Source organism: Jaculus jaculus, chromosome 17, assembly GCF_020740685.1.
Source record: "Jaculus jaculus isolate mJacJac1 chromosome 17, mJacJac1.mat.Y.cur, whole genome shotgun sequence".
In the NCBI taxonomy this organism is placed as follows: domain Eukaryota; kingdom Metazoa; phylum Chordata; class Mammalia; order Rodentia; family Dipodidae; genus Jaculus; species Jaculus jaculus.
The window spans coordinates 20,509,814-20,537,767 of NC_059118.1; the positions used below are offsets into that span (position 1 = coordinate 20,509,814).

At 53.2% G+C, this 27,954-nt stretch overlaps 1 protein-coding gene across 2 annotated transcripts; it reads right to left on the bottom strand.

Annotated features, from left to right (window-relative positions):
* Positions 1–932: 932 nt before the first annotated feature.
* LOC101616241 (twinfilin-2) lies at positions 933–27,729 on the bottom strand. Of its 2 annotated transcripts, none has more exons than XM_045137032.1 (9): positions 27,571–27,729; positions 22,920–22,997; positions 16,654–16,832; positions 16,268–16,363; positions 15,927–16,031; positions 15,703–15,828; positions 13,827–13,977; positions 13,584–13,705; positions 933–4,025 (listed from the first exon to the last, which is right to left on the bottom strand). In XM_045137032.1, the coding sequence occupies exons 1-9, from the start codon at positions 27,593–27,595 to the stop codon at positions 933–935; spliced, it is 3,975 nt and encodes a 1,324-aa protein (XP_044992967.1). In that variant the 5' UTR covers positions 27,596–27,729. The 2 variants fall into 2 exon arrangements, with proteins under 2 accessions (XP_044992967.1, XP_004664372.1); XM_004664315.2 differs by lacking the exon at positions 933–4,025 and adding an exon at positions 12,316–12,901 and having other exon boundaries at positions 27,571–27,727.
* Between the last annotated feature and the right edge of the window lie 225 nt (positions 27,730–27,954).

The window sequence follows — 27,954 nt, forward strand, 5'->3', positions numbered from 1 at the left end:
TTATATATATTATATTATATATTATAAAATTATAATATATATAACATAATTATATATATTATATACTTATATATATAATTATTATTATTAGCTGGACACGGTGGCACATGCTGCCATTAATCCCAACACTTGAGAGGCAGAGGTAGGAGGATTACAGAGAGTTGAAGGCCACCTTGAGACTACAGAGTGAATTCCAGGTCAAGAGTGAAACCCTACCTCAAAAAAAATTTTTTTAAATGGGTACTGGGAAATAGAACTCAGGTCCTTAGGATCTGAAGGCAAGTGCCTTAGCCGCTGAGCCATCTCTCCAGCCCTGCCTATCTGTCTGTCTTTAAAGATGGCTCAGCCATAAAAGTGCTTGCCTGCAAAGCCTAAGGACCCATGTTCTACTCTCCAGATCCCACGTTAGCCAGACACACAAAGGTGAGACAGGGCAAGGACGTACATGCCCACTAGGTGGCGCAAGCATATGGCGTTTGATTTCAGTGGCTGAGGACCCTGGCGTGCCAATTCTCTCTCTTCCATCTCTCTCATTCTGTGTAAAAGGAAAAAATAATGCCGGGTTTAATCCCCAGCACTGGGGAGGCAGAGGCAGAGAAGGAGTGGTCAGCCTGGGCTGGAGTGAGACCCCTTTTGCCCCACCCAGAACTTTTATCCTCAGGACCCTGTTTTTCTCCATGGCATTCCCCTTGCCCTAAACCACCCCCTATCCCAATGGGCTTTGTGAAGGTCGAGGACATTTTCCTCCCTTCCCACCTCCCACATCCAGGGAGCTCGAGGCTGACGGTTGGGTACCCTTTATTGAGTGTCTGCGGGGATGCTGGCGGAGAGAAAAGGCCGAGACGCAGACAAGTGCATACCCGCCCCCCGGGGTGGGTGAGTGGTGGGGGCGCAGGCGCGCAGGTGAGGATACACCTGGCTACTGCTCTGGGCTATTCGGCCGTGGGTCCCCGGCAGAAGTTCCGGTTATAGAAATGCCTGTTGTCCCTGGTCAGGGCAGTGCTCAGCTGTGCCCAGAAGCTGCCTTGGCCGCTGGGCTGATGGGGCCAGAAGAGAACGCTGCGACGGCAGAGGCGCTGGCGCAGGCGCACGTAGCGCGAGCGGTGGGCATCGCGGCGGAGGATCACCAGCACCACCACGTCCTTGCGGTCTTCCAGGAGGCGCTGCTGGGCCAGCAGGAAGCTGGTGCGCAGGAGGCCGCTGACCCTGTCGGTGTGGGCCAGCACGAAGAGCGTCTTGCGGCTGCCGTAGATGGACGCCCAGAGGTTCTCGAAGAGCGTCTTGCCCGGCAGCCAGTCCCGGTCCTCCAGGCACAGGCGCAGCGCCCGGCGCCCGCGCCTCTCCTCCAGCCTCACCCGCAGCTCGTTGTACACCCAGTCGGCCACGGAGCCCTGCGCCTTGTCGAACACCACGAAGGCATCGTAGGGCAGGGCGTGGGCACGGCGCCGGCCCTTCAGGGGAAGCCAAGCCAGGATCAGATGGAAGCAGTACCACGCGTCCCAGCCGCAGAGATGCTGCAGCGTGGGGATCACCAGGCCCAGGGTCAGAACCGTCAGCGAGATGGCAAAGGATGCCCAGGAGAGGGCCTCATCCAGGCACAGTCTCAGGTCTTGGGCGAAGATACTGAGGCCCTGCAGCTGGCCGGGACTGCCACACCTCACGTGGCTGGGCAGGCCGGGCACAGCATGCTGCACCTCGAGCAGGAAGTCCACGAAGGCCGCCCCGCAGGCACAGTGCAGAGGGTTGGCCCTCACGTCCAGGATGGTCAGGCTGCCCACCACAGGCCCAAACCAGGAGCGCTCGATCGTCTTGAGGGCGTTATTGCTCAAGTTGAGCTCTTTCAGCCCCACAGCCAGGGCGAAGAAGGCCGGAGTCACAGAACCGATGCTGTTGCTGCTGAGGTCCAGCCTCCGGAGCAGCGTGCCATTAGGCAGGCTGCCGTTGGTCAAGGCCTTCAGCTGGTTTCCTGCCAGGTCCAGGACCTCTAGGTTGGGCAGGAGGGCCAAGCTGCTCCAGTTGAAAAAGGCCAGGTAATTGTCCCGGAGACGCAGCACCCGCAGGCTCTTGGGCAGACTGCCTACGTTGCGGGATATGAAGATGTGGAGACGATTCAGGGACAGGTCCAGCTGGAGCAGGCCTCGCAGGCCTTGGAAGAAGTGGAGGTACAGGTCGCCCTCGGCCCACATCCGGCCCACGGCGTTGCCACTGAAGTCCAGGATCTTCAGCGAGCTGCTGCAAAGCCGCGAGGACACTCTGCTGTGGATGTCGTTGTGTGCCAGGCTGAGATAGCGGAGGCTGGGCAGTTGAGCCACAAAGCTGAGGTTGTGGCCCACGCCCTGCATTTTGAAGGCCTGGCTGTTGTAACTCAGATCGAGGGCCTGGAGTCTGGGCAGCTCGGTGAACGACTGCCCGTGGTACAGGTCCAGCTTGTTGTAGGACAGGTCCAGCACCTGCAGGCTGGTCAGCGGCAAGAACTGGGAGCCGTTGACTGCCTGTGCGATGCTGTTGTGGCTCAGGCTCAGACACCGGAGGCGCGACAGGTTGGCAAACATCTCCGGCTGCACGGCCACCAGGTTGTTCCGGGACAAATCCAGAGTGAACTTGAGGTTCCTGCAGCTGCGCATGAGATCCTTAGAGCCAGGGGCATCCAGTAGGGCGGGAGTGAGATCCTCGGGCCACGGACGTGTCCACTCCCCATCCCTTGGGCCGCCGTTGCTGGTGAGGGCCGGTGGCATTAAAGGGCCGCTGATCCGGTTGTCCGACAGGTCCACGAAGCGCAGGGCAAGGAAGGCGCCGAAGATGCCCAGCTGGGCCTGGTTGATAAAGTTCATCTGCAGGTGCAGCGTCTGGAGCCGGGGTAGACCGGCCAGCGGCCTCAGGGTGTTCTCGTTGAGCAGGCGGAAGAAGATACCGTTCAAGTTCAGCTCCTCCAGAGATTTCAGGCTCCCGAAAGAGGGCGCCAGATGCCTTCGGGCAAAGGATACCCTCTTCCGGTAATTGAAGGATAGGTTGAGCTTGCGTAGGTGCACCAGGCTGTGGAAGGCTTTAGTCCAGGTGATGCACTCGTAGAGGAAGTTCTCGCTCAGGTCCAGCACTGAGAGATTTTCCAGACCCTGGAACCACCTAGGGTTCAGTGTGTGCAGAGAACTGTCCTTCAACACCAGGCCTTCCAGACGGCTAAGGTGGCGGAAGGTGTCAGAGTCCAGCTGGAGGGAGGGTAGCGGGCACTCCACACAGGGGTTGGGGGCGTGGTCGCAGCGGCGGCAGTTGCCGCCCACGTCGAGCACTCGCAGGGAGGTGAGATTGGCCAGGTCCTTGGGTGTCAGCCTGACGATGTGGTTGTAAGACAGCAGCAGGTACTCCAGGCTGGGGGGCAGATGGCGGGGCACCTCCGTGAGGTTGTTGTACTTGAGCGACAGGTGGGTGAGGTTGCCCAGGCCCAGGAGGGCACCGGGGGTCACCTCCACCGCCCCTCTGCAGGGATTCCTGTAGTAGCAGTTGCCGTCCATGAAGAGGGAACTCAGGCTGTGCAGACCTACGAGGCTGGTGGAATCTAGCACCAGGATGTTGGTGTGGCTCAGGGTCAGGTTCACCAGGGAACTGGGCAGTGGGGGTATGGTAGTGATGCTGTTGTAGCCCAGGTTCAGCTCCTCCAGGGTGGGCACAGCCAGAAAGGTGTTGGGCTCGATGGTCATGTGACAGGGGAAGTTCATGGGGCTCAGGCCGGTTGGCGGGCAGTTCCACTTGAGGTTGAGCCTTCGCAGGTTGGGCAGGTGGACAAAGTCGGAGTTATGGAGGTGGTGGATACGGTTGGAGAGCAGCGAAAGGCTGGTGACGTTGGCCCGGGGCGCTGCCGCCGAGAAGCGGGGCACGGACTTCAAGAACAGCCAGTTGCAGTTCACCAGGCCGTAGGGCTGCAGCTCACAGGGTAGGAAGGCAGGCAGGGTGCCCAGGGCCAGGGCCTCAGCTAATGCTGCAGCCTGCACCAGAAGAGACAAGGGGTGCAGGGCCCCGTGGCAGGGGAGCTGTGGGGGAAGGGGGTAGAAGGGCTGAGTAACTATCCAGCTTCACCTCCCCCTCACCAGAACCACCTCGTGGGGGGGGGGGGGGCTTCCACCCTTCTCCAAAGCCTCCTCAACCTAAGGCTTCCTTCCAAAGCCCCTTCCTTCCTTCCTTCCTTCTCCTAAATTCCCAGGGGGGGCCTTCAGCTTGTCCCGAGCCCAGCCGTGAACTCAGGGTACAGAAGCAGACGAGATCCGAGCTTTGAATCCAGACTCCTCACTTGGAACTTTTACTCAGAACTGAACCCCCCAAAAACAGCAAGACCAAAAGCCGGGCGTGGTGGCGCACGCCTTTAATCCCAGCACTCCGGAGAAAGAGGTAGGAGGATCACCATGAGTTTGAAGCCACCCTGAGACTACATAGTTAATTCCAGGTCAGCTTGAGCTAGAGTGAGATTCTACCTTGAAAAACCAAAAAAAAAAAAAAAAAAAAAAAAACCAGCATGTTTTTTATAATCATGGAAAATGCTAATAAAAATTAATAATAATAAAAAAAAAACAGCAAGACCAGGAGAGCTGGAAGCAGGACTACTGAGCCTCTCTCGCTTTCCCTTCCTCTCCTTGGGGGCCTCTTTGCTGAGCTGGGCAAACACTAGCTCCATTCCCTCCAGCCTCCTAGATCCTCTTTCTCTGTGGCCAAGATGGAGACAGGACTGATCTGCACTTGGCATGCGGGCTGGTTCCCACTTAGGCCTCTCTATGGCTGGCTCCTTCCTGCCAGCTCCGCCCAGCTCTCTGGCCTCCCTCCCCAGCGCCGAGAGCCCTCCACCTGCGTTAACTCAGAGCCCAGCCCCGGGTGGAGGGCTCGGGGACACCACCGACTAGTAAATCTCTGGTCTCTCTCAGCCTCTCTTTTCACCCACCCAACAGGTTGGCATCCTTCTGCTGCTACTTACAGCTGCCAAGCCCACCCTCCTCCCTCCTTGGCCCTTCCCTGGGTGGTGGTGGTGGGGGGGCTGCCCGTAGGGTCTGAGAGCAGCTGTCCTACCATGTTGGGGGGAATAGGAGCCTCTCCTGAGGTTCGGGCCAGTAGACGGGGCAGCAGACACAGAGAATGATGTTCCACAGCCTGGGTCCCTCAGAGAAGAGAGAAGTGACACTTTCGCTGCAGCCGGCTAGGTATGCCCCTCACCCCCACCCCGCGAAAGGTGGTGCTGTGAGTCAGAGAGGTCGTTTGCATAGTCAGATGTAGGGCAGCCCCTCTTCCTCTTTCTACCAGCGCCTCACATCTGTCTCCTGGGAGGTCTGGGGAGGAATCAAGGTCCAGAACCCAGCCTGCAATCAGTATGAGACCAGCCCCAGACCCGGGCAGAGCACCAACCACCCCCGTGCCAAGGATGTCGCCTCATCTTCACGCCTCAGTGCCGGTGCCCATCGGCACTCTCAGAACAGTGTTACCCCCGCCTCTGCCCCATCTCCAGAGCTCCGTGGGGCCTCTGGGTGGGCGCCCAAAGCTGGAGCTGATGCCTGCCTTCACACCACCAGAGAACCTCGCTGCCTCTTCTAAGAATAGGATTCCAGCCCGCCCACGTGCACTCGCTCTCTGTAGTTCCGTTTCCCCCGATGCCCCACGGGATCCCAGCCCTGAGCAGCCTGCTGGGCTCCTGAATCCAGGCTTGCAGCAGTCCCAGCTAGAGCCCTTGCTTGATGCTCTTCCCACTCTCCTGCTGGTCCAGATAATTGGAACCCAAGTCTCAGAGGGCCCTTGTACTCCTTTACTTCTGCTGCTCCCTCTTCCTGAGCTTCCCCGTGTCCACCTCTTCCACATCTGCCTGCCTGTCTGAGCTGCCGTCATTTCCAACCTGGCCACTCTAGTCCTTTACTTTTTCTTTTGTTTCTTAAAAAAAAAATATTAAAAAAATTTTAATATATGTTTTTAAAGTTTTCATTTATCATTTGAGAGTGGGGGAGGGAGAGAAAGAAGCAGATAGAGAATGTGTGTGTCAGGGCCTCCAGCCACTGCAAACAAACTCCAGATGCATGAGCCCCCTTGTTCATCTGGCTTGCATGGGTCGAACCTGGGTCCTTTGGGTTTGCAGGCAAATGCCTTAACCACTAAGCTATCTCTCCAGCCCCCTAAGTTTTTAAAATTTATTTCCAAGGAGAGAGAACAGAGAGAATGACAGAGAATGGGCGTGCCAGGGCCTCTAGCTATTGCAAATGAACTCCAGATGTATGGACCACTTTGTGCATCTGGCTTTATGTGGCTACTGATGTAATAGGGTTCTTGGGGTCCAGGAAAGTCCTTGAGCCCCCAAACCTAGGTTCGCTTCTAATTTTTAAAATATTTTTAAAAATTTATTTATTTAGTTGAGAGAGAGGGAAAAAGAATGAATGGGTGTGCCAGGGCCTCCAGCCATTGCAAATAAACTCCAGATGCATGTGTCACTTTGTACATCTGCCTTATGTGGGTCCTGGGGAATTGAACACTGGGTCCTTTGGCTTTGCAGTCAAGCACCTTAACCATTAAGCCATCTCTCCAGTCCCTGTTTTTAATTTTTTATCAAATAATTGAATAAGGAAAGACTGAGTGGCTGCTGGAGAGATGGCTTAGTGGTTAAGCGAAGCCTAAGGACCCAGGTGTGATTCTCCAGGTCCCATGTAAGCCAGATGCACATGGTAGCACATGCGTCTGGAGTTCATTTGCAGTGGCTGGAGGCCCTGGTGCGCCCATTCTCTCTCTCTCTCTCTCTTTCTGTGCTTCTCTGTGTCTTTAATAAAAAAGTAAATAAATAAACCAGAAAAAAAAGAAAATAAAAAATATAATAAAAAAAGACTGAGAAGGATAACTTTTTTTATTTTTATGTATTTACTTGAGAGAGAGAGAATGGGCATACCAGGGCCTCCAGCCACTGTTATTGAACTCCAGACACATGTGCCCCCTTGTGCATCTGGCTTACGTGGATCCTGGGTAATTGAACTGAGGTCCTTTGGCCTTGCAGGCAAACACCTTAACTGCTAAGCCATCTGTCAAGCACCAAGGATAATTATCAAGTTATTATATTAATTGAGGGAAGTACAGAGTCAAGAAAAGGCACCCAGGTGGCTAGAGATCCCACGTGGAGGGACTGGGAAAATTGTGGAAAGAGAGAAAAGAGGGTTAATCAAAATCTAGGAGGGTATGGCCAGGAGTGGTGGCACACACCTTTAAGCCCAGCACTTGTGAGGCAGAGGTAGGAGGATCACCATGAGTTCGAGGCCACCCTGAGAGTACATAGTGAATCCCAGGTCAACCTGAGCTAAAGTGAAACCCTACCTTGAAAAAACCAAAATAAATAAATAAAATAAAATAATTAAAATAAATAAATAAACTGCTAGGTGTGGTCACACACACCCTTAATCCCATCACTCTGAGAGGCAGATGTAGGAGGATCCCAGTGAGTTTGAGGCTACCTTGAGAGTAACAGTGAATTCCAAATCAGCCTGGACTACAGTGAGGCCCTACCTCGAAAAACAAAAAGGAAAAAAGTAGTCTTTTTGAGTCTGGTGAGAGAACTCAGTGGTTAAAGGCACTTGTTTACAAAGTCTGAAGACCAGGGTTCAATCCCCAGTACCCATGTGAAGCCAGATGCACTGGGTGGTGCAGGCATCTGAGGCACTGGCATGCCCATACTCATTCTGTTTTGGTTTCTTTCTGTCTCTGAAATAAATAAAATATCCTTTGAAAAAAAATTAGTCCTGGTCTGGAGAGATGGCTTAGTGGTTAAGTGCTTGCCTGTGAAGCCTAAGGACCCTGGTTTGAGGCTTGATTCCCCAGGACCCACGTTAGCCAGATGCACAAGGGGGTGCACACGTCTGGAGTTCATTTGCAGAGGCTGGAGGCCCTGGCGAGCCCATGCTCTCTGTTTCTATCTGCTTTTTTATCTCTCTGTCACTTTTGAGTAAATAAATAACAATAATTTTTTAAAAATGAGTCTTTTTGGGGTTTTTGAGGTGGGGTCTCACACTAGCTCAGGCTGACTTGGAATTAACTATGTAGTCTCAGGGTGGCCTCGAATTCACAGTGATCCTCCTACCTCGGCCTCTTGAGTGCTGGGATTAAAGGCGTGTGCCACCACACCTGGCTGTTTTGTTTTTTTGAGGTAGGGTCTCACTCTAGCCCAGGCTGACCTGGAATTCATTATGTAGTCTCAGGTTGGCCTTGAATTCACAGTGAGCCTCTCTGACCTCTGCCTCTCGAGTGTTGGTATTAAATGCAGATGCCACCACACTCGGCAGAAAAAGTATTTTCAAATACTATTTCACTATGCCATCCACCCGTGATTTATTTATTTATTTATTATTATTATTATTATTTTCACTTTTTGGTTTTTTGAGATAGGGTCTCACTCTAGCCCAGGCTGACCTGGAATTCACTATGTAGTCTCAGGCTGACTGGAATTCACTATGTAGGGTGGCCTCGAACTCCCTACCTCTGCCTCCTGAGTGCTGGGATTAAAGGCGTGTGCCACCACACCCAGCTTATTTTGTTTTATTCTCTTGTTGGAATGTTGGCTACTTCTGCTTCATTTTTTCTTAAAATTCACATCTTATTTATTTATTTGCAAGCACAGAGAGACAAAGAGAGTGAAGGAGGATAGGAGAAGGGTATTTTTTTTTTCTCTTCTTTTTAGGCAGTTTCACTTAGGGATTGAAGCTCAAAGAGAACCAGGTTCTGCTACCTCGTATACCACCTCGCCCTGGCAAAAGAGCAAAACTCTTGGCAAAAATGACACTCATTAGCCGGGCGTGGTGACGCACGCCTTCAACCCCGGAGGCTGAGGTAGGATTGCGGTGAGTTCGAGGCTATCCTGAGAGTACATAGTGAATTCCAGGTCAGCCTGGGCTAGAGTGAGACCCTGCCTCGAGAGAAAAAAAGGGGGGTTGGTGGCTGAAGACATGGCTTGGCGGTTAAGGCACATGCTTGCAAAGCCTAAGGACTCTAGTTCGATTCTCCAGCTCCCACGTAAGCCAGATGCACATGCATCTGGAGTTCGTTTGCAGTGGCTAGAAGCCCCGGCACGCCCATTCTCACTCTCTCGCTCCCTCTCTCTGTCTTAAATAAATAAATATTTTTTAAAAAGAAAGAAAAAGAAAAACTCATGTTTGATGGAGACTTATCCATAGCGCCCCCTGCTGCCCACAGCCTAGCATGCTATCTAAATAAAATCGTTCAGGTGGGCTGGCTCTGAGATCCACCCACACGAAATTTAATTTAATCAGGTCTTCCCTTTACATGCCTGAATATGATGCTATAAAGGCTGAGACCTTCCAGCCCTTCCCTCTCCTCTCTCCTGCTGTGACCCCAGGTGTGTGGGGGTCTCTCCGGCTCCCACCCGGTGCTGTTTGAACACACGTGGGTCTGGCCTCTACCCCCACCCAGCCTGGTGGGAGCCTAACATTGTTTCTTGGTCTGGGGAAAACTCCTCCGCTTGCTTCTGCTTTACAGCTTGGGGTTTACTTCTCGCTTTAACTACATATAGGATTTTTCCCTAATCTCCGAATCTAGCACGTGGGTGCTCTCACCAACTCTAGATTAGCTACCTATGATTTTAAACTCGGGGTAGCCGTGAGTGGGAATCTCTTCTTTGCAATCTGCCTTCACGCTTTTTTCTTGAGTCTACGTCCTTTTTTTTTTTTTTTTAAGAAAAAATATTCTATTTTTTATTAGAGAGAGAAAGACATAAATAGGCAAGGAGAGAGAGAGAGAGAGAGACAAAGAGGGAGGGAGGGAGAGAATGGCCGCCCTAGGGCCTCCAGCCACTGCAAACGAACTCCAGACCCTTGTGCCCCCTTGTGCATCCGGCTAACGTGGGTCCTGGGGAATCGAACCTGGGTCCTTTGGCTTTGCAGGCAAATGCCTTAACCTTTAAGCCATCTCTCCGGCCTTGTTTGTCCTTTTTTTTTTTTTTTTTCAAATTTACTTTTTAAAAAATGTATCTTTGTATATATATATATATATATATATATATTTTTATTTGACAGAGAAAGAGGGAGAGAGAATGGGCGCGCCAGAGCCTCCAGGTACTGCAAATGAATTCCAGATGCGGTGCCCCCTTGTGTATCTAGCTAACATGGGTCCTGGGGAATCGAGCCTCGAACTGGGATTGGCCAGCTGAGCCAGGACTGGATGTCTGTAGTCCCAGCACTTGGGAGGTGGAAGTAGGAAAATCACTGAGAGTTTGAGGCCAGCCTGGGACTATAGTTCCAGGCCAGCCTGAGTTAGAGTGAGAGTCTACCTTGAAAAAAAGAAAAAAAAGTCTGGCTAGCCAGGCCTAATGTGCCAACTGGTACAATAGTGGCATTTCTGTTATGGGGGAAAACAGTTGCTCTCTGATTGGACTGGTGGCCCACTCCACAAGAGGGAATATATGCCTAGTGCTGAAAACCTAGTCAAAAGCCTGTAGCTGGGGAGGTCATGAGTCCTAGGGGAGTAACACCAGCTGTTTGGTTAAATGCATATATTATGTCCATCAAACTGACCTCTAAGCACTTTTTTTTTATGTTTGTAGCATATGTTAATGCTATTCTTACTTTTGGTTAGAGAAGCTTCTCTTTTCAGATGGTGGAGGCCCATGGGGTAACTCAAATGTCACCATAGGGTTGGGCGAGATGGCTCAGTGGTTAAAGGCACTTCCTAGCAAGGCCTGGGGCCCAAATTCAATTCCCCAGTACCCATGGCGAGCCAGATGCACAAAGTGGCACATGCACCTGAAGTTCTTTTGCCGTGGCAAGAGGCCCTGGCATGCCCCATTTCCCCTCTCATTTTGTCTCTCTCCCTTGAGCCCAGAGCTTTCTGAGTCCGCTAGTCTAGCCAGGCAGCTTTCCCAGAGGATCCAGTCTCTGCCTTTACAAGTGCTGGAATCACAGGCTGCCCCCTGTGCCCTGCCTGGCATTTATATGGGTGCTGGGGATCTGAACGTGGTTTCACACTTGCATGGCAAGTGCTTTACCAACTGAGACATCTCCCCAGCATCCTAGTTTAAAAAAAAAAAAAAAAGCCTAGACAGATGGCTTAGCAGCTAAATGCTTGTCTGTGAAGCCTAAGGACCCCAGTTCGAGGCTCGATTCCCCAGCACCCACGTTAGCCAGATGCACAAGGGGGCGCATGCGTCTGGAGTTCATTTGCAGTGCCTAGAGGCCCTGGCATGCCCATTCTCTCCCTCTTTCTCTCTGTCACTCTCAAATAAACAAATAAACAAAAAAAAAATTTAAAAATACACACACACACACACACACATACACACACACACACTTTTTTTTGGGGGGGGGGGCTTTGAACTCTTGGCAATCCTCCTACCTCTGCCTCCCAAGTGCTAGGATTAAAGGTGTTCACCACCATTCCTGGCCTAAAATTTTTTATTTATTTGAGAGCATGTGTGCGTACACGGGCACAAGACCGAGAGAGAGGAGAGAGAGAAAATGGGCACACCACAGCCTCTAGCCACTGCAAATGAACTCTAGATGTATGGGCCACCTTTTGCATTTATGTGGGTCCTGGGGAATCGAACCTGGGTCCTTTGACTTTGCAGTCAAATGCCTTAACCATTAAGTCATCTTTCTGTCCCCCTCCCTCCCTTTTTTTTTCTTTTCTGGTTTTTCGAGGTAGGGTCTCACTCTGGCCCAGGCTGAGCTGGAATTCACTATGTAGTCTCAGGGTGGCCTTGAACTCATGGTGATCCTCCTACCTCTGCCTCCCGAGGGCTGGGATTAAAGGCATGCAACACCAACCACCCTCCTCCCCTTTTTGAGGCAGGGCTTCATTCTAGCCCAGGCTGGTCTCGAACTCACATCAATCCTACCTCAGTCTCTTGAGTGTTGGGATTATAGGCATGAGCCACCATATTCAGTTCCCCTTTATTGTAAACTGCTACATTTGCAGGAATTTGTCACAGCAGGCACCAGAAACAGGGTCTCACTCTAGCTCAGGCTGACCTGGCATTCACTATGTAGTCTCAGGGTGGTCTCAAACTCATGGCAATCCATCTTCTTCTGCCTCCCCAGTGCTGGGATTAAAGGCGTGCGCCACCAGGCTCAGCCAGATACCTCTATTGTGGTGTAGTTACAATGGCCTCAGGGGTAGGGCTCCTACATGTTACCATGCCTTGGGCAGGGCGTGGGCCTGCACGTTATTTCTCCTCTACCTTCACAGCCAGGAGTACTGGGGCTCCAGCTAATAGGCCCTTTCTGAGCTGGCAGAGTGCAGTATGTACACAGGGCCACCCAATTCCACGTGGGGTTCCCCCCACCCCCGCGCCCAGGTTCAGGTTCCATGTTGATTTAAAAATATTTTATTCTTTAGAAAATACAGCCTTCAATCATCCCATCCTGCAGTGACCTGCCCGACCCCAAAATGACCCCACCCACTGTGGCCAGAAGCTTCTAGGCTGGGCGCAAACCCTAGCTTCAGATCCCCAGAGGCTGGGCTCACTCCCGGGCCCTCAGCCAGGCTCCTTTAGCCAACCAGGCGGCGCTCCCAGATACCCTGGGCACACAGATGTGAGAGGCAGGAATAGCAGCGGTGGGGGAAAAGTGACACAGTACCAGCCCGGTGGCCCTCAAGCTTGTAGGCATGTCGTCCTGCCACACAGAAGCAGCTCCCCGGAGCCCAGGCTGGGGAAGGAGGTGTAGGAGGGGTGGAACGGCAACCCCGCAGACCACAAGCCTGGCTCCAGTCCCCGGGGTCCAGCCACCTAGCTGTCATCCCCGTTCTCTCCCGGGCCCCGGATGAGGCGCTTGTGGCCCCGCTTGCCCCCAGGGCCCTTGGGCTTGGCAAAGGCCTGCTTGAAGGCGTGTTGCTTGGGATGCACTTCATCGTAGAGGAACTCGGCCGTCAGCTCCGCCCCGTCGCCAATCTCAATCTGCACGGGGAAGGCCACAGGTCACGTCCATGGTGGGGGGGGGGGAGCCATGATATACATCACCCCGGGTAGGCTCCACTCCTGGGGACCCCCCACCCTTCTCTTTCTTCTTTCCCTTCCTCCCTCCCTTCTTAATTTTTTGGAGGTTGGGTCTCTGGCCCAGGCTGACCTGGAATTCACTGTGGAGTCTCAGGGTGGCCTTGAACTCACAACCACCCTCTTACCTCTGCCTCCCAAGTGCTGGGATTAAAGGCGTGTGCCACCACACCCGGCTCCTTTTCTTCACTTTTTAAAAATATTTTTTTAGGCCGGGCTGGGGTGATGGCTTAGCCATTAAGGCACTTGCCTGTGAAGCCTAAGGACCCAGATTCAACTCCCCAGAACCCATGTAAGCCAGATGCACATGCATCTGGAGTTCATTCATTCGCAGCAGCACGTCCATTCTCTCTCTTTCCTGTCTGAGACGCCCTCTCCTACCCGTATAGACACAGGGAAAGGAGGTGACATGGTGGCCAGGGCTTGGGCTTGTGTGTACCACATGTCAGATAGGCAGCCTTCAAAATGCAAGCTGCCCGGAGTTTTAGTGTCCCCGTCTGGTGACCTTGAGTCTAGCCCACTAACTCAGAACTCTAATGCCCCATGTTGCAGTTTGGCTGAAGGGACCCTGGGTATACATAGGTACCTTCTTGGAGATCTCCAGCTGGAAGTCCTGCTCGACGGAGTCAAGGAGGCGGCTCTTGCAGCTGGAGTAGAGCATGCGCTCTTTGATGCTGCACTTATATCCCGGCATGGAGTAGATGAACACTGTTGGGGAGACAGGGAGGTCAGGTTCTAGCGAGCGGGGACACCTGCAGACCTCTGCCTCCCCCCACCCCACAGTGAGCCCAGCCAGCAAAGACTTGGGGTCCCTCTCATGGCTACTCACCGACAGACTCGAGGGGGTCACCCTCATGGGTATGCTTGTACAGGAAGAAGTGGTAGCGGGCAGCATCCCTGGGCACCCGTGAGGGCAGACGGGCCACATCTGTGGGCTCTGTGTGCACCAGCTCAATGGTCTCCCGCTCCAGGTCCAACCGCTGGGGAGGGGAAGGGGACATGTGAGGCATCACGGTACGCGACGGGAAGGACCCGGGGACAGGCAGGGGTCGGTCTGTGCTGCTGTTCTTTAGAATTCCCATCGCCATGGCCGTCCACCTCTGGGGGGCGTCACTCACAAGAAGTCCTATTCTGACCCTTTGAAGGCTCTGCTAGAGAAGGAACTCTCATCCAAGCCAGGCAGGGGACAGTCTTGACCTCAGCAAGGTATGGCCACTGGGCCAGTCCAGCCTCAGGTGCTGGAAAGGGACGAGCTGATCTGCTTGAAGAGAGGGAGCCCCTCTGAAGGGGGCGCATGAGTCTGGAGTTAGTTAGCAGTGGCTAGAGGCCCTGGCACGCCCATTCTCTCTCTCTCAAATAAATAAGGTGTTTTTAAATAGAAAAGATTCAAGGCCACCCTGAGACTACATAGTGAATTCCAAGTCAGCCTGGGCTACAGTGAAACCCTACCTCTAAAAAAAAAACAAAAAACCAACCAAACAAAAAAAAAAAAAAGAAAAGAAAAGAGGAAGCCCAAGCCAGAGTCAAAAGGACCCTGGGGGCTGGAGAGACACAGCTATTAAAAGGCGCTTGCTTACAAAGCCTTATAGCCTGGGTCCACTTCCCCAGTACCCACATAAAGTCAGATGCACCAAGTGGCACATGTGTCTGAAGCTCATTTGTAGTAGCAGGAGGCCCTGGCGTGGCCATACTCACTCACTCTCTTTCTCTCTCTCTCAAATAAATAAATAAGGGGCTGGAGGGATGGCTTAGCAGTTATGGCACTTGACTGCAAAGTCAAAGGACCCAGGTTTGATTGCCCAGGACCCACGTAAGCCAGATGCACAAGGTGGTGCATGCATCTGGAGTTTGTTTGCAGCAGCTGAAGGGCCTGGCATGCTCATTCTCTCTCTCCCCCTCTTTCTCTGCCTCTCTGTCTCACATAAAATAAATTTAAAAAGATAAGATTCGAAAAGTATTTAAAAAAATAAAATAAAAGGGGTCCTGGGCTGGAGAGATGGTTTAGTGGTTAAGATGCTTACCTGTGAAGCCCAAGAACCTAGGCTTGATTCCCTAATATCCATGTAAACCAGATGCACAAGGTGGCTCATGAGTCTGGACTTTGTTTGCAGTGGCTAGAGGCCCTGACATGCCCATTCTCTATCTGCCTCTGTCTCAACTGAATAAACAAACAAACAAACAAATAAATAAATAAAATATTTAAAAAGGATCCTAGCCAGGTGTGGTGGCACACACCTTTAATCCCAGCACTTGAGAGGCAGGGGTAGGAGGATTGCCATGAGTTCAAGGCCACCATGAGACTACATAGTGAATTCCAGGTCAGCCTGAGGTAGTGTGACCTACTTTGGGAAAAAAATAAATAAATAAGTAAATTAAAAAAAAATATATATATATCCTGCTGGGGAAAGGGGGTGGACCAAGGGGGCCGCAGAGGAAACTTGAACAGGCTGGGAGTCAGGGCTGGGGGGCTGGTGTGAATCCAGAGGCGGGTGTGTGTGAAAGTGGTCAGGCAGTGTGCTCACAGGGGTGGCTGTGTGGGCAGGGAGAAGTGGGGAGCACAGCGTGTCCCAAGAGTACTGGATTAGTTGAACAGCTCAGATTGGTGGAGACAGGCGCCCTATGCCCATCTGCACACACCTGCGAGCAGGAGCAAGGGTGTACCCCAGTGCCCAGCCGCTGTGAGCTGGATATGACTGTGTACCCACCAGCTGGATGTAATTGATCAGGTTCTGCTTGAGCTGCTGCAATGCCCGCTGGGCCTCGGGCTGCAGAGGGAAGGCAAGGCCCTGCAGGGTCTGGTGCTTGCTTTCCACACTGATCTCCGTCTTCACCTGGGGGCACAGGGCAGTGGTGAGGGCGGTCCTCACCCATCCCGACCAGAGTCCGGCCTCCCAGGGGCTCCCCAGCACGCGCTTCCCGGCACACCCACCTCGTTGATCCGAATCTGCTGCAGCTCCCTCTCAGCCGAGGTCAGCGGGGCAGGCGCCGCGCACGAAGACAGGTGTTTCTGGTACCCAGCCAAGGAGAGGTCATCCTGGGCACGGGGTGGGAAGGCAAGACTCAGAGGCCTACGTGGGGCCCCTCGGGCAGGGAGGTTTCAGAAACCCACCGTGTCTCCGCTTGTAACTCCTGGATTCTCAGTTCTCCCAGTTCACCTTCAACCTGTCGGCTGACTTGCTCTGACGCCCCCCCACCCAACATACACACAATGCTCACCCACTCCTCTGTGGATGGGGGGGACCCTGCATTCTAGTGTGGGTGGGTGGCTACCTTCACTGTCCCAAAGAGCTCGTCCTTGATGTGGCCGCCGCCAAATTCCTTCTTTACTGTGGCCCGTGTGGCGGCGTACAACATCTTCAGTCGCACCTAAAAAGAGAGAAGTGGAAATGGGAGACCCTGGTGAGCAGGACTGGTGCCATTACTAAGCAGCAGGGGGCGCCGCGAGGCGGTGCGGACGCTGCAAGGTGGCTTCCCGCCAGCAGGGGGAGCCCCCACCCAGCTCAAACTTGACATCCACGGGCCAAGCTGATGGGGCAGGCAAAGGGTCCCCAGGGTGCACCAGGTTCCCAGGGCTGGGGTCTTGCAGGATTTGGCAGCCCCTCCCCACTCTCTCACAGGCTGAGCCTGGGGCTGGGGCAGGGGTCCCTAAGACTCACAGGGGAGTTATCTGGTGACCAGGCGAGGAAGAGCCACTCGAAGCCCTGAGCATTCTGAGAGTCGAGGCGGAAGAGGAGGTAGCAAGGCTGTTGGGCATCCAGCAGAGGCAGCACTGCCCGGTCGTAGTCCTGGTCCCAGCGGCCCACTGGCTCCTGTGAGGCACCCAGCACGAGCTGTTCTGGGGGCAGAGGCCGGGTGAGCTGGCACAGCAGCGGCTCACCCCCGTCCTCTGCCTGCTGGACGTGGCGTTTTGAGCTAACTCAGAGCTCAAGGCCACCCTATGGTGCCTTCCCAGGGCCTCCAAAGTCCTGGGAGTATGAAGTTGTGCTGCTGATTAAGTAGGCACAAGTGAGTGACTCTGCTAACTGAAGGTGGCTTCACACACACCCGATCGCTCAACAGCGACGTGATGACAGCCACCTCCTAACACCCACACATTACTCATTCTTTTTCTTATTTTTTTTTTCTTCTTCGAAATTTTATTTCTTTGAGCCGGGCATGGTGGCGCACGCCTTTGATCCCAGCCCTTGGGAGGCAAAGGTAGGAGGACTGTCCTGAGTTCAAGGCACACCCTGAGATTGAAATCCAGGTCAGCCTAGGCTACAGTGAGACCCTGCCTCAAAAAACCTACACAAACAAACAAGCAAAATTTTTTTTTAATTTATTTGAGAAAGAATGGGTATGCCAGGGCCTCTAGCTGCTATAACTGAACTCTAGACTCATGTACCACCTTGTGTAACTGGCTTGAGTGGGTCCTGGGGAATCGAATCTGGGTGGTTTGGCTTTACAGGCAAACACCTTAACCATTAAGCCATCTCTCCAGCCCCCCACAGTACTCATTCTGACCCTACTGTGCACCTCCCATTCCTCAATTCCCTCAGCCCCTGGCTCCAACATGTTCCTCTCGGGACACAGAGGGCAAAAGCATCTACAAACAGGACGGCAGGCTCCTGCCAGACTCTATATAAACAGGAATCCCGGGCTGGAGAGATGGCTTAGCGGTTAAGCGCTTGCCTGTGAAGCCTAAGGACCCTGGTTTGAGGCTCAATTCACCAGGACCCACGTTAGCCAGATGCACAAGGGGGCGCACGCGTCTGGAGTTTGCAGTGGCTGGAAGCCCTGGTGCGCCCATTCTCTCTCTCTCTCTCTCTGCCTCTTTCTCTGTCTGTCACTCCCAAATAAATAAATAAATAAATAAATTTTTTAAAAAGAAAAATATTTCATTGGGGCTGGAGGGATGGCTTAGCCGTTAAGGTGTTTGCCTGCAAAGCCAAAGGACCCAGGTTTGATTCCTCAGGACCCACTCAAGCCAGATGCACAAGGGGGCGCATGCGTCTGGAGTTCGTTTTCAGTGGCTGGAGGCCCTGGAGTGACCATTCTCTCTCTCTCCTCCTCCTCCTCTTTCTCTGTCAAATAAATAAATAAATAAAAATATTTCATCGATTTATTTGAAAGAGGGAGAGAGAGAGGAGAGAAAAGGTGCTCAGGGCCCCCAGCCACTGCAAACTAACTCCAGATGCATGCACCACCTTGTGCATCTGGCTTATGTGGGAACTAGAGAATCGAAGCTGGGTCCTTAGGTTTTGTAGGCAAGTGCCTTAACTGCTAAATCATCTCTCTAGCCCTTTTAAAAATTTTTTGAGGCAAGCCCAACAGACTGACCTTTTTTAAAAAAAAAAAATATGAGAGAGAGAGAGAGAGAGAGAGAGCAAGAGTGTGAGGGAAAGGGAGAAAGACGGACAGGGAGAGAGAATCGGCGTGCCAAGGCCTCCAGCTGCTGCAGTGGAATTTGACGTGTGGGCTACCTTGTGTGCATGTGCAATCTTGCACATCTGTCACTGTGGGACCTGGGGAGTCAAGCATGGGTCAGGCTTTGCAGGCAAGTGCCTCAAACACTAAGCCATCTGTCCAGGCCTCCCCTGCCTTTTTATTTGGTTCTTTGAGGTAGGGCCTTGCCGTAGCCCAGGCTGACCTAGAACTCATTAACAATCCTCTTAGCTAGGCCTTGGGATTAAAGGCATGTGCCACTATGCCCAACCATTTTTTTTTATGGTAAAGTCTCAGTAGCTCAGGATGACATGGAACTGACTCTGTAGCCCCTGGCTGGCCTCAAAATCACAGTGATCCCCCCACACACACCTCCTGAATGTTGGGATCAAAGGTGTGTGCCACGATACCCAGCTTGCATTTGGTTAAAACAAGGTTTTAGGACACTGGCTTTGAACTCATGATCTTTCTCTTCAGCCTCCTGAAAGCTGAGATTGTTTTCTTCGGTTTTTCAAGGTAGGGTTTCACTCTAGCCGAGGCGGACCTGGAATTCACTCTGGAGCCTCAAGGTGGCCTCCAACTCACAGCAATCCTACCTCTGCCTCCCAAGTGCTGGGATTAAAGGCATGTACCACCACACCTGGCATTTGTGGGGTTTTTATCAAGACAGGGTCATATGAATCACAGGCTGGCCTGGAACAAACACCGCATGTAACTGAGGATGACCTTGAACTTCTGATCCTCCTGTTTCTACCTCCTGAGTGCTGAAATTACAGGCGTGTGCAACCACACTGGTTGGGATCAATTCCAGGGTTTCTATCATGCTAGACAAGCACGCCACTTATTACTGACCTACATGTCCAATATATATATATATATATATATATATATATATATATATATATATATATATATATAGTTATTTATATTTTAATTATATATAATATTTAATTATATGACATACAATTACATATTATATATATTTTTTTATTTAAATGTGAGAGAAAGAAGCAGAGGGAGAGAGAGAATGGCACTCCAGGGCCTCCATCCACTTTAAATAACTCCACATGCATGCACCACCTTGTGCATCTGGCTTACATGGGTCCTGGGAAATCAAACCTGGGTCTTTTGGCTTTGGAAGCAAGTGCCTTAACTGCTAAGCCATCTCTCCAGCCCCAATAAACAATTTCTTTCTTAATTTTTTTTATTTTTTAAAAATTATTTATTTATTTATTTGAGAGCGACAGACACAGAGAGAAAGACAGGTAGAGGGAGAGAGAGAGAATGGGCGCGCCAGGGCTTCCAGCCTCTGCAGACGAACTCCAGACGCGTGCGCCCCCTTGTGCATCTGGCTAACGTGGGACCTGGGGAACCGAGCCTCGAACCGGAGTCCTTAGGCTTCACAGGCAAGCGCTTAACCGCTAAGCCATCTCTCCAGCCCTCTTTTTTAATTTTTTTTTTGTTTATTTTTATTTATTTATTTGAGAGCAACAAACAGAGAGCGAAAGAGACACAGAGAGACCGAGTGGGCACTCCAGGGCCTCCAGCCACCACACACGAACTCCAGATGCATGTGCCCCCTTGTGCATCTGGCTAATGTGGATCCTATGGACTCGAGCCTCGAACTGGGGTCCTTAGGCTTCACAGGCAAGTGCTTAACAGCTAAGCCATCTCTCCAGCCCATAAACGACTTCTTAACCCCTATACCCAACCGGCCTACCAGCACTCTGGCAGAGTGGCTAAATGGGTCATCAAGCCAGAGCTTCAGGATGAAATCTCAGCGGGACACTGAATGCTCACCCAGTGCACAACGCCGAGTCTAGAGGCAGAAGTGGGCAAAGTGGCCATCTCAGCTAGGCCAGGGGGTGCCAGCACCTCACCAAGCCCTCTGGCTGGGGCAAATAAAGACAAGTGCCTGGGAACCGGACATGCCAAGACAGTACTACCTCTTCAGGCCTCAGCTGTCTAACCTGCCCACCCATAACTCAGATGGGATCAGGGTTGAAAGCTTTGAAAGTTGGCAAAGTAGAAGGAACGCTACATTGACAACATTGCTTATTTTGTTGTTCACTTTTTTTTTTTTTCCTCTGAGGTAGGGTCTCACTCGAGCCCAGGCTGACCTGAAATTCACTCTGTAGTCACAGGGTGGTCTCGAATTCGTAGCAATCTTCCTACCTCTGCCTCCCGAGCGCTGGGCGTAAAGGTGTGCTCTACCAAACGTGGCTTGGTGTTCACATTTCTAAACCCTGATTTTGATTCCATATTCATGTGTTTGTTTGAGGCAATGTCCTATGTGGCCCAAGCTGGTCTTGGCCTTAAACTCACTATACATAATAACTTTCAATTCCTGATTTTCCTGTTTCTACCTCCTAAATGCTGAAATCACAGCCTTGTACCACCATACACCCCCCATTTTTTTTTGCTTTGGTTTTTCAAGATAGGGTCTCACTCTAGCCCAGGCTGACCTGGAATTCACTATGTAGTCTCAGGGCAGCCTTGAACTCATGGCGATCCTCCTACCTCTGCCTCCCGAGTGCTGGGATTAAAGGCATGCGCCACCACGCCCGGCTCTCTCTATCTTTATTTATTAATTTATTTGAGAGAGGGAAAGAGGGAGAGAGAGAGGATGGGCACTCCAGGGCTTCCCACCACTGCAAATGAACTCCAGACACATGCATCACTTTGTGCATTGGCTTACTTGGGTCCTGGGGAATCAAACCTAGGTCCTTTGGCTTTGCAGGCAAGCACCTTAACCACTAAACTATCTCTCCACCCCCTTTTTTTGAGGTAGGGTCTCACTCTAGCCCAGGCTGACCTGGAATTCACTGTGTAGTCTCAGGCTAGCCTTGAACTCACGGTGATCCTCCTACCTCTGCCTCCCGAGTGCTGGTATTAAAGGCGTGTGCCACCACGCCCAGCTCCATTCTTTTAATGTGTGTGTGTCCACGTGTGCAAGCAAGCATGGCAGGGGCTTCTAGCTGCTGCCAATGAACATCACACAGAAGTGCCACTTTCAGTGCCCAGCTGTCTGCAGACACTGGGAGAGCGGGGTGGCGGGTACAAACAAGCACCTTTAACTGCTGAAGCCATTCCCTTGACCTCTGTTTTCAGACAGGGTCTCACTATCTAGTTCAGGCTGACCTCAGTCCTCCCGAGTGCTTGGATTACAGACAAGCGGTAGGATTAGAGGCAGATACCACCATGCCAGGCTAAACCAGAGATTTACGTAAGAAGCGTCATTCGTAGCCTGTGAGGAAGAATCGAGAACTCAGGTGGCACGCGGGCCCTTCTGGGCATTCTCAGGTTCCCCAGCACTTGTAATGTAGAACTGGGATCAGAACCCACTTAAGAGAGTTCTTCTGCCTGCAGGAAGCGTCTGCTGGGACAGGGACACATTACCTAGGAGTCAATGGGAGGGGGGACTGAAGACCAGGGCAAAAGAGTGCAACTGCTTCTTGAAGGACGAGGAGCCTCAGGGGGCATTTACTCATGACTTACCATAATGAATTTTTTTTTTTTTTTGTGAGGTAGGGTCTCACTCTAGCCCAGGCTGACCTGGAATTCACTATGGAGTCTCAGGGTGGCCTTGAACTCATGGCGATCCTCCTACCTTTGCCTCCCAAGTGCTGGGATTAAAGGCGTGCACCACCATGCCTGGCCATAACGACTCTTGCTGGGTCTCTGGGGATGTCTGGAGTTGAGAACCCCTTAACAAAGGCCAGCATAGCTGTGGCCCTGAAGCCTGGGGTGAACTCCAAGTCTGGGCAGCCCCTGCTAAAGCAAAGGGACACTAGCCCCATGACAGTGTGGCAGCTGAGGCGAGCTGGAAACACTGGCCAGAGAGGGCCTGGCCCACCTCCACTCCCAGCGTCCGTATCTCTCATCGCCAGAAGGAAGGAGGACAAGGACAGGGTCCTTTTCTCCCAACCCCCTGCTTCCTCAAAGCCTCCCACTTTGGGCCTTAGATCAAGCCGCACACCCCCAGTTCTGTCTTGGAGAAACTTCCCGAGGCAAACCCAACTCCCTGCCAAGCCAAGAGTCCCCATTCCGATGTCCATTCTGGCCATAGGTCCTTCTTCCTACTGCAGGAGCGCCTACTCAGAGCCAGGCCCAGCCCGCTGAACACCGCCCGCACACACCCGCACACACGCGTGCACGCACACCCCCGCACAGAGCGCAGCAGGGCTGGACCCACTCAGTCCCTGCCCCTGCCTTCCACCTCCCTCCCCAAGTCCAGCAACATGGAACAGCCCATCTCAACACCCACAGGCCCCGAGGACTGAGGACCCAGGACAAGCTTCTCTCCGGTAGGGTGCTAACCCTTACCGACCTTCAATACTCCCCCCTGGGAGGCTCCTCTTTGTGAGTGGACTGCACCCCACCTCCCCGGTGGAGAAACTGAGGTCCTGAGGGGATGTGAAAGTCAACACCCACCTTCTTCTATGCCCCCCATGGGCTAGCCTTGACCCAATGCCCCAGCCTGCAGAGGAGCACTCACCGTCTTCAATGACGACTTTGATGAGCCTGATGGAACCAGCCCGTGCCTTGGCAAAGAATTCCTGCAGCTCTTCAGTGGCTACAAGCACAAGAAACATGGTGGTGGTGGTGGGGAGGGGGGGATTTGCAGTGAGCAGGCAGGGAAGGGACGAGTTTGGTTCTGCTCTGTCCGCCGGGGTCTGGGAGCCAGCCTGGGTAGCGGGTTAAATATGTCCCCTCCCCCACGTGACTGGGAACCTGAGGCAGACACCAAGCACAGGCTCCCAAATTTAGCCAGAAGGAGTGGCGGGCAGGTGGCCCGCTGGCTGGGAGAGCTGGGGTGACAGGAGGGGCAGGCGCGTGCTAAGCCAAGCCAAGCTGGCTGGAGTGTGTGCTTGTGTGGGGCCCGCTTGTCCTCTGGCCCCGTGAAGATCCAGCTGTGTACTGGCCTGGGACACTTTCAACACACGGTCCCAGACAGGAAGAAAAGGACAAGCCGGGCGCGGTGGCGCACGCCTTCAACCCCAGCACTTGGGAGGCAGAGGTAAGAGGATCACTGTGAGTTCGAGGCCAGCCTGAGACTACAGAGTGAACTCCAGGTCAGCCTGGGCTACCTTAAAAAAAAAAAAAAGAGAGAGAGAAAGAAATGCCCACGCGTACCCACACCACTATGTGCCCATCCACAGAAACATACGTGTTGCACGTGGATACTAAGTCATGTGTGCATCTAACACCCGTGGGTATGTAACACCTGTGTACAAGGCAGAGAGACACCTCAATGCAAACACGCTTGTGTATGAACACCCCTGAGCTGCTCAGCGTAAGCGGGCATACTTGTTTGGAGCTCTGAACTCACACCCAGACACTCCGGCCAGCTTACTACCAAGCACACAGGCAGGCAGCTGCTCAGTGGTACCCTGCACGTGTACAGGCAAGAGGACGTACAAAGCATACATGGAAACCCAGACATACATGCCAATATACACATATGTAAACACATACAATGCACACACAAGCCCAGTCCTGAACCTGGCTGCCCTGCAGAGGAACCAGCCCCAGCACAGCCCTGACTCAGATAGAGATAGAGGAAGCTTTCCCACAGGTGAACTGGTGCCTGGGAGACTCCAGGGCTAGAGCGATGGCTCAGCGGTTAAGGCGCTTGCCTGCAAAGCCTAACGACCAGGGTTCGAATCCCCAGGACCCTCGCAAAGCCAGATGCACAGATGGTAGAAGGAGATTCCGTCTCGGACCTTGGTCCGAGCTGGGAAACCATGAGTATCCTCAGACTGTACTGGTGCTGCTAGACAGGAAAGACACCGTCCAAGTGGGAGAAGGACTCTGGCTGAGTGTGACCTTGGGGCTGCCCGAGGGTCAGGAGAAGCCCAGCAGGTTCTGAACACAGCTGGAGGGCTGAGATCAGAGAATATTTATAGGACTTGGATTAGGCAGCTCAGGGGCGGGGTAGAGGGGCTTTAGGTAAACAAACTCTGCTCCTGTCCTTAGGTGCCCCCCACTTCCTGCACAGGGACCTCAGGCTGTGTACCAGTCAAGGCACTGAGTGGCCCGGGCCCTAAGGGGAGCCCTGAGGCTCAGGGAAACTGACTTGGCAATATACAAGTAGACCCGGCCTCACTGGGCCTGTGAACTTCTATCAGTAGATCTCAAGCAGGTCTCTGCAACTTCAAACCTGATCTCTGGTACCTTACCTCTCCCCCTTTTTCTTCCACCTCCCCTTTTGCTGAATGACCCCTGACCTCTCTAAACCTCAACCTCATCTACAAAACGGACATGATACCCTTAAACTTGAGGACTGTGGGAAGCAGTATATGGGAGAAAGTGGTTAGGCCTGTGTTGGTAACCATCAAAAAAAAAAAAACCAAAAAAAACCTATTTATTTGTGAGAGAATGGGCACACCAGGGCCTCCACTGCAAATGAATTTCAGACACATGTGCCACCTTGTGCACGTGGCTTTTTGGGTCCTGGGGAATTGAACCTGGGTCCTTTGGCTTTGCAGGCAAACACCTTAACTGCTAAGCCACTCTCTCTCCAGTCCCAGTAATTTTTTTTTAAAATATGTTTATTTATTTTGAAACAGGGAGTGAGGGAGAGAAGGAGACAGACAGAGAATGGGCACACCAAGGCCTTCAGCTGCAGGAAACAAACTCCAGACACATATGCCAGCCACCCTGTGCATCTGGCTTATGTGGGTCCTGGGGAATAGAACCTTGTCCTTAAGCTTTGCAGGCAAACACCTTAACTGCTAGGCCATCCTCCAGCCCCCCCCCTTGTTTATTATTTTTATTTATTTATTTGAGAGCGACAAAGAGAGAAAGGGAGAGACTGGGCGCGACAGGGCCTCCAGCCACTGCAAACAAATTCCAGATGCATACACCGCCTTATGCATCTGGCTTACATGGGTCCTGGGGAACAGAGCCTCAAACCAGGGTCCTTTAGGCTTCACAGGCAAGCACTTAACCGCTAAGCCATCTCTCCAGCCCTTTTTTTGGGTTTTCGAGGTAAGGTCTTGGTCTAGCCCAGGCTGACCTGGAATTCACTATGTAGTACCAGGGTGGCCTCGAACTCACTCACGGAGATCCTCCAACCTCTACCTCCCGAGTGCTGGGATTAAAGGCATGCGCCACCACCACCAGCCCAGAAACCATATTTATGACTTCAAGGATACTAGGGCAGGCTGCGCTCCAATGCTCCTCCTACCTGTCTAGACCTTGGGGGTGGGGGGCAGGCAGCCAAGAAGCTCCCCAGAGGAAGAGGCTGAAAAGCTCCTTCTAATGTTACCAAAGCAAACTGACACACCAGCAGGGGAAGTGGCATCCCGTCCCACTCCACCCCAATACCTCCCCAGCCACCATCAATAATCTAAAGGCCAGGCCAGGGATACCTGAGCCTCTGGCATCAAAGATTCATGACCCTCCCCCACCTTGCCCACCCTCCAGCTCCAGCAAGCTTCAGGTTACAGTTTGTCTTGGGCTCTGCTCTGAGGTCAGCTGGCTACTCCTATGCCCAGTGCAAGGTTGGTACCTGGCCTTCTAAGGTGGTCTCTACTGCCATCTCTCCGGACCTAAGATGGGAAAGGGGGCTGCCCGTAGGCAGAAGGGCTGGGGGCAACCCAGGCCTGTGTTCCCCTACGCAGGCCCGTCTCGCTTCACAGGAAATGAGGGAACAGCGTTGGGCCCTGACCACAGGGCCTGTCAGCGGGGACAGGGGGGTGACTAACATCTCTGGGCCTTCTCCCAGTTGGAGGTGGTAGTTCAGACCAAAGGGGGCGGAAGGGGCAGGCCAGGCTGCTGTCTCCCTTCCACCCCCACCCCCCTGCCCTAGGCAGTTCCCATCTTGGGGGCTGAGTCAGGAAGCCTGCCATGGAGCTCCTGGAGAGGCAGGCCCACCTGTGGGAGGCCAGCCTGAACCTGGGGCCTCTCAATTCTCGGGTCTGGCAGGGTGGGGCCAGGGAGAGTCTCTCAGGAGTCCAGCCACCAAGTGGCCACAACCACAAATGGGGATTCAAGCGGTGCGGTCAGGCAGGTCGATGGTGGTAGCCCTGAGCAGGAGATCACAGTGTGGTGACAGGAGTGGCCCATGGCCAAGCCCACCACCTTGTCTGGGCAAGCAGCCTAAGCCTTCTTCCACAAGTCAGGGAAGTGGCCTAGAAACAGAGGGGATACTGAGGCCAGGTAGGGCCAAGGTACCTGTCTCCCAGCATCGCTTCTCTCTCAATCTGTCCAAGGAGAAAAATGGGGCCTGGAGGAGGGAGGGGGGTGATGCTTTGGGCTGTAGAAGCTTCCTGAGGATGAGGGTGGGGATGGGAGCCGGCCTGGATTCTCTGGGTGCAGGACCTCCTTAGAAACGGTGTCGATGGCCCCTCTTCCCTGCTTCCAGCCTGGAGCTGAGCTTTTCTAACCCAGGCTGGGGCAGGCATTGAAGATCACAGTGGAAAAGGGAAGGGAGGTCAGAGGCCAAGGTCAGATGTACATCTCTCCCCACTGCAACTTAAGAGGGCTCTTCGGCCAGGTTTTCCGCAGCCTAGCTTGCACAAGTGTGAGGGTCCGGAGAGCAGCGAAAGTCAAGATGCTGTCCCCCCCCCACACGAACGTACCACCTCATGCGAGGCAGAAAGACACAGTGTGCATGCACGCGTGGTAACCAATGCACAGTGAGAGGTGCCCGAATTGTGCACACATGCAGACGCCCGCAGACGAGCGGCCACGGAACCCTGTCGTCTAACAGGGTCCATGCCACCTACAGCGTCTAAACTAGTGCGTGTACATCAACGCGCCTCCTGGATGGGCGCATCCAGATGTGCACACACAAGACTGTTTACAGAGGACGCCTAAGTGTATGCTCTTCTTGATGTGCACATCCGGGTACACCCACCCTCAGGAAAGAACAAAAATACACAGACGGGGGACACACAGGCACATCCATCCCCAGATCGGGTACACAGGTACTTTCACCCTCGCTGTGTGCACACAGATGCACCCACTGCCGGTTACGCACAGCAATTCTGTACTCCCCCAGTCGTCTCCACCCTAGGAGAAGAACAGGAAGCATCCCCGGATGGTGCGAGGAGGAAGAAGGGGCCCGAGAGCCAGAGAGGGGGTGCATCCAAAAAAAAAGGGGGGAACCCTTGGCACCCCTGCCCGCCACCCGTCCTCACCATGGATGCCCGTCTGGTGCGCCATGGCTCGGCGTTCCACTCGCCCGCGCCGTCGGAGCCTTCCTCTTCGCCCTGGCCCGACTCAGCTCGCCTGGACCGCGAAAGGAGGAGGATGTGGTGGCGGTCGCCGAGCCTCGCGCAGCTTCCCGGGCGGTGCCGCAGGACCCGCCCCCAGCGGGCGAGGCCGGGGGAGGCGGGGACTCGGGGACTGCGCGTGCGCCTCGGTCCGGATGGGTGTGCGCCGGAGCGACGGGTGCAGCGACCACTTCCGTAGCTCGCCAGGGGTCTGAGTACGCCGGGAGGAAGAGGGTACGTGGGCGTACTCGCGTGGGCACCGCTAGGCCCGGATCCGGGTGCTCCGTGGGTGGATGGATGCATTCATGT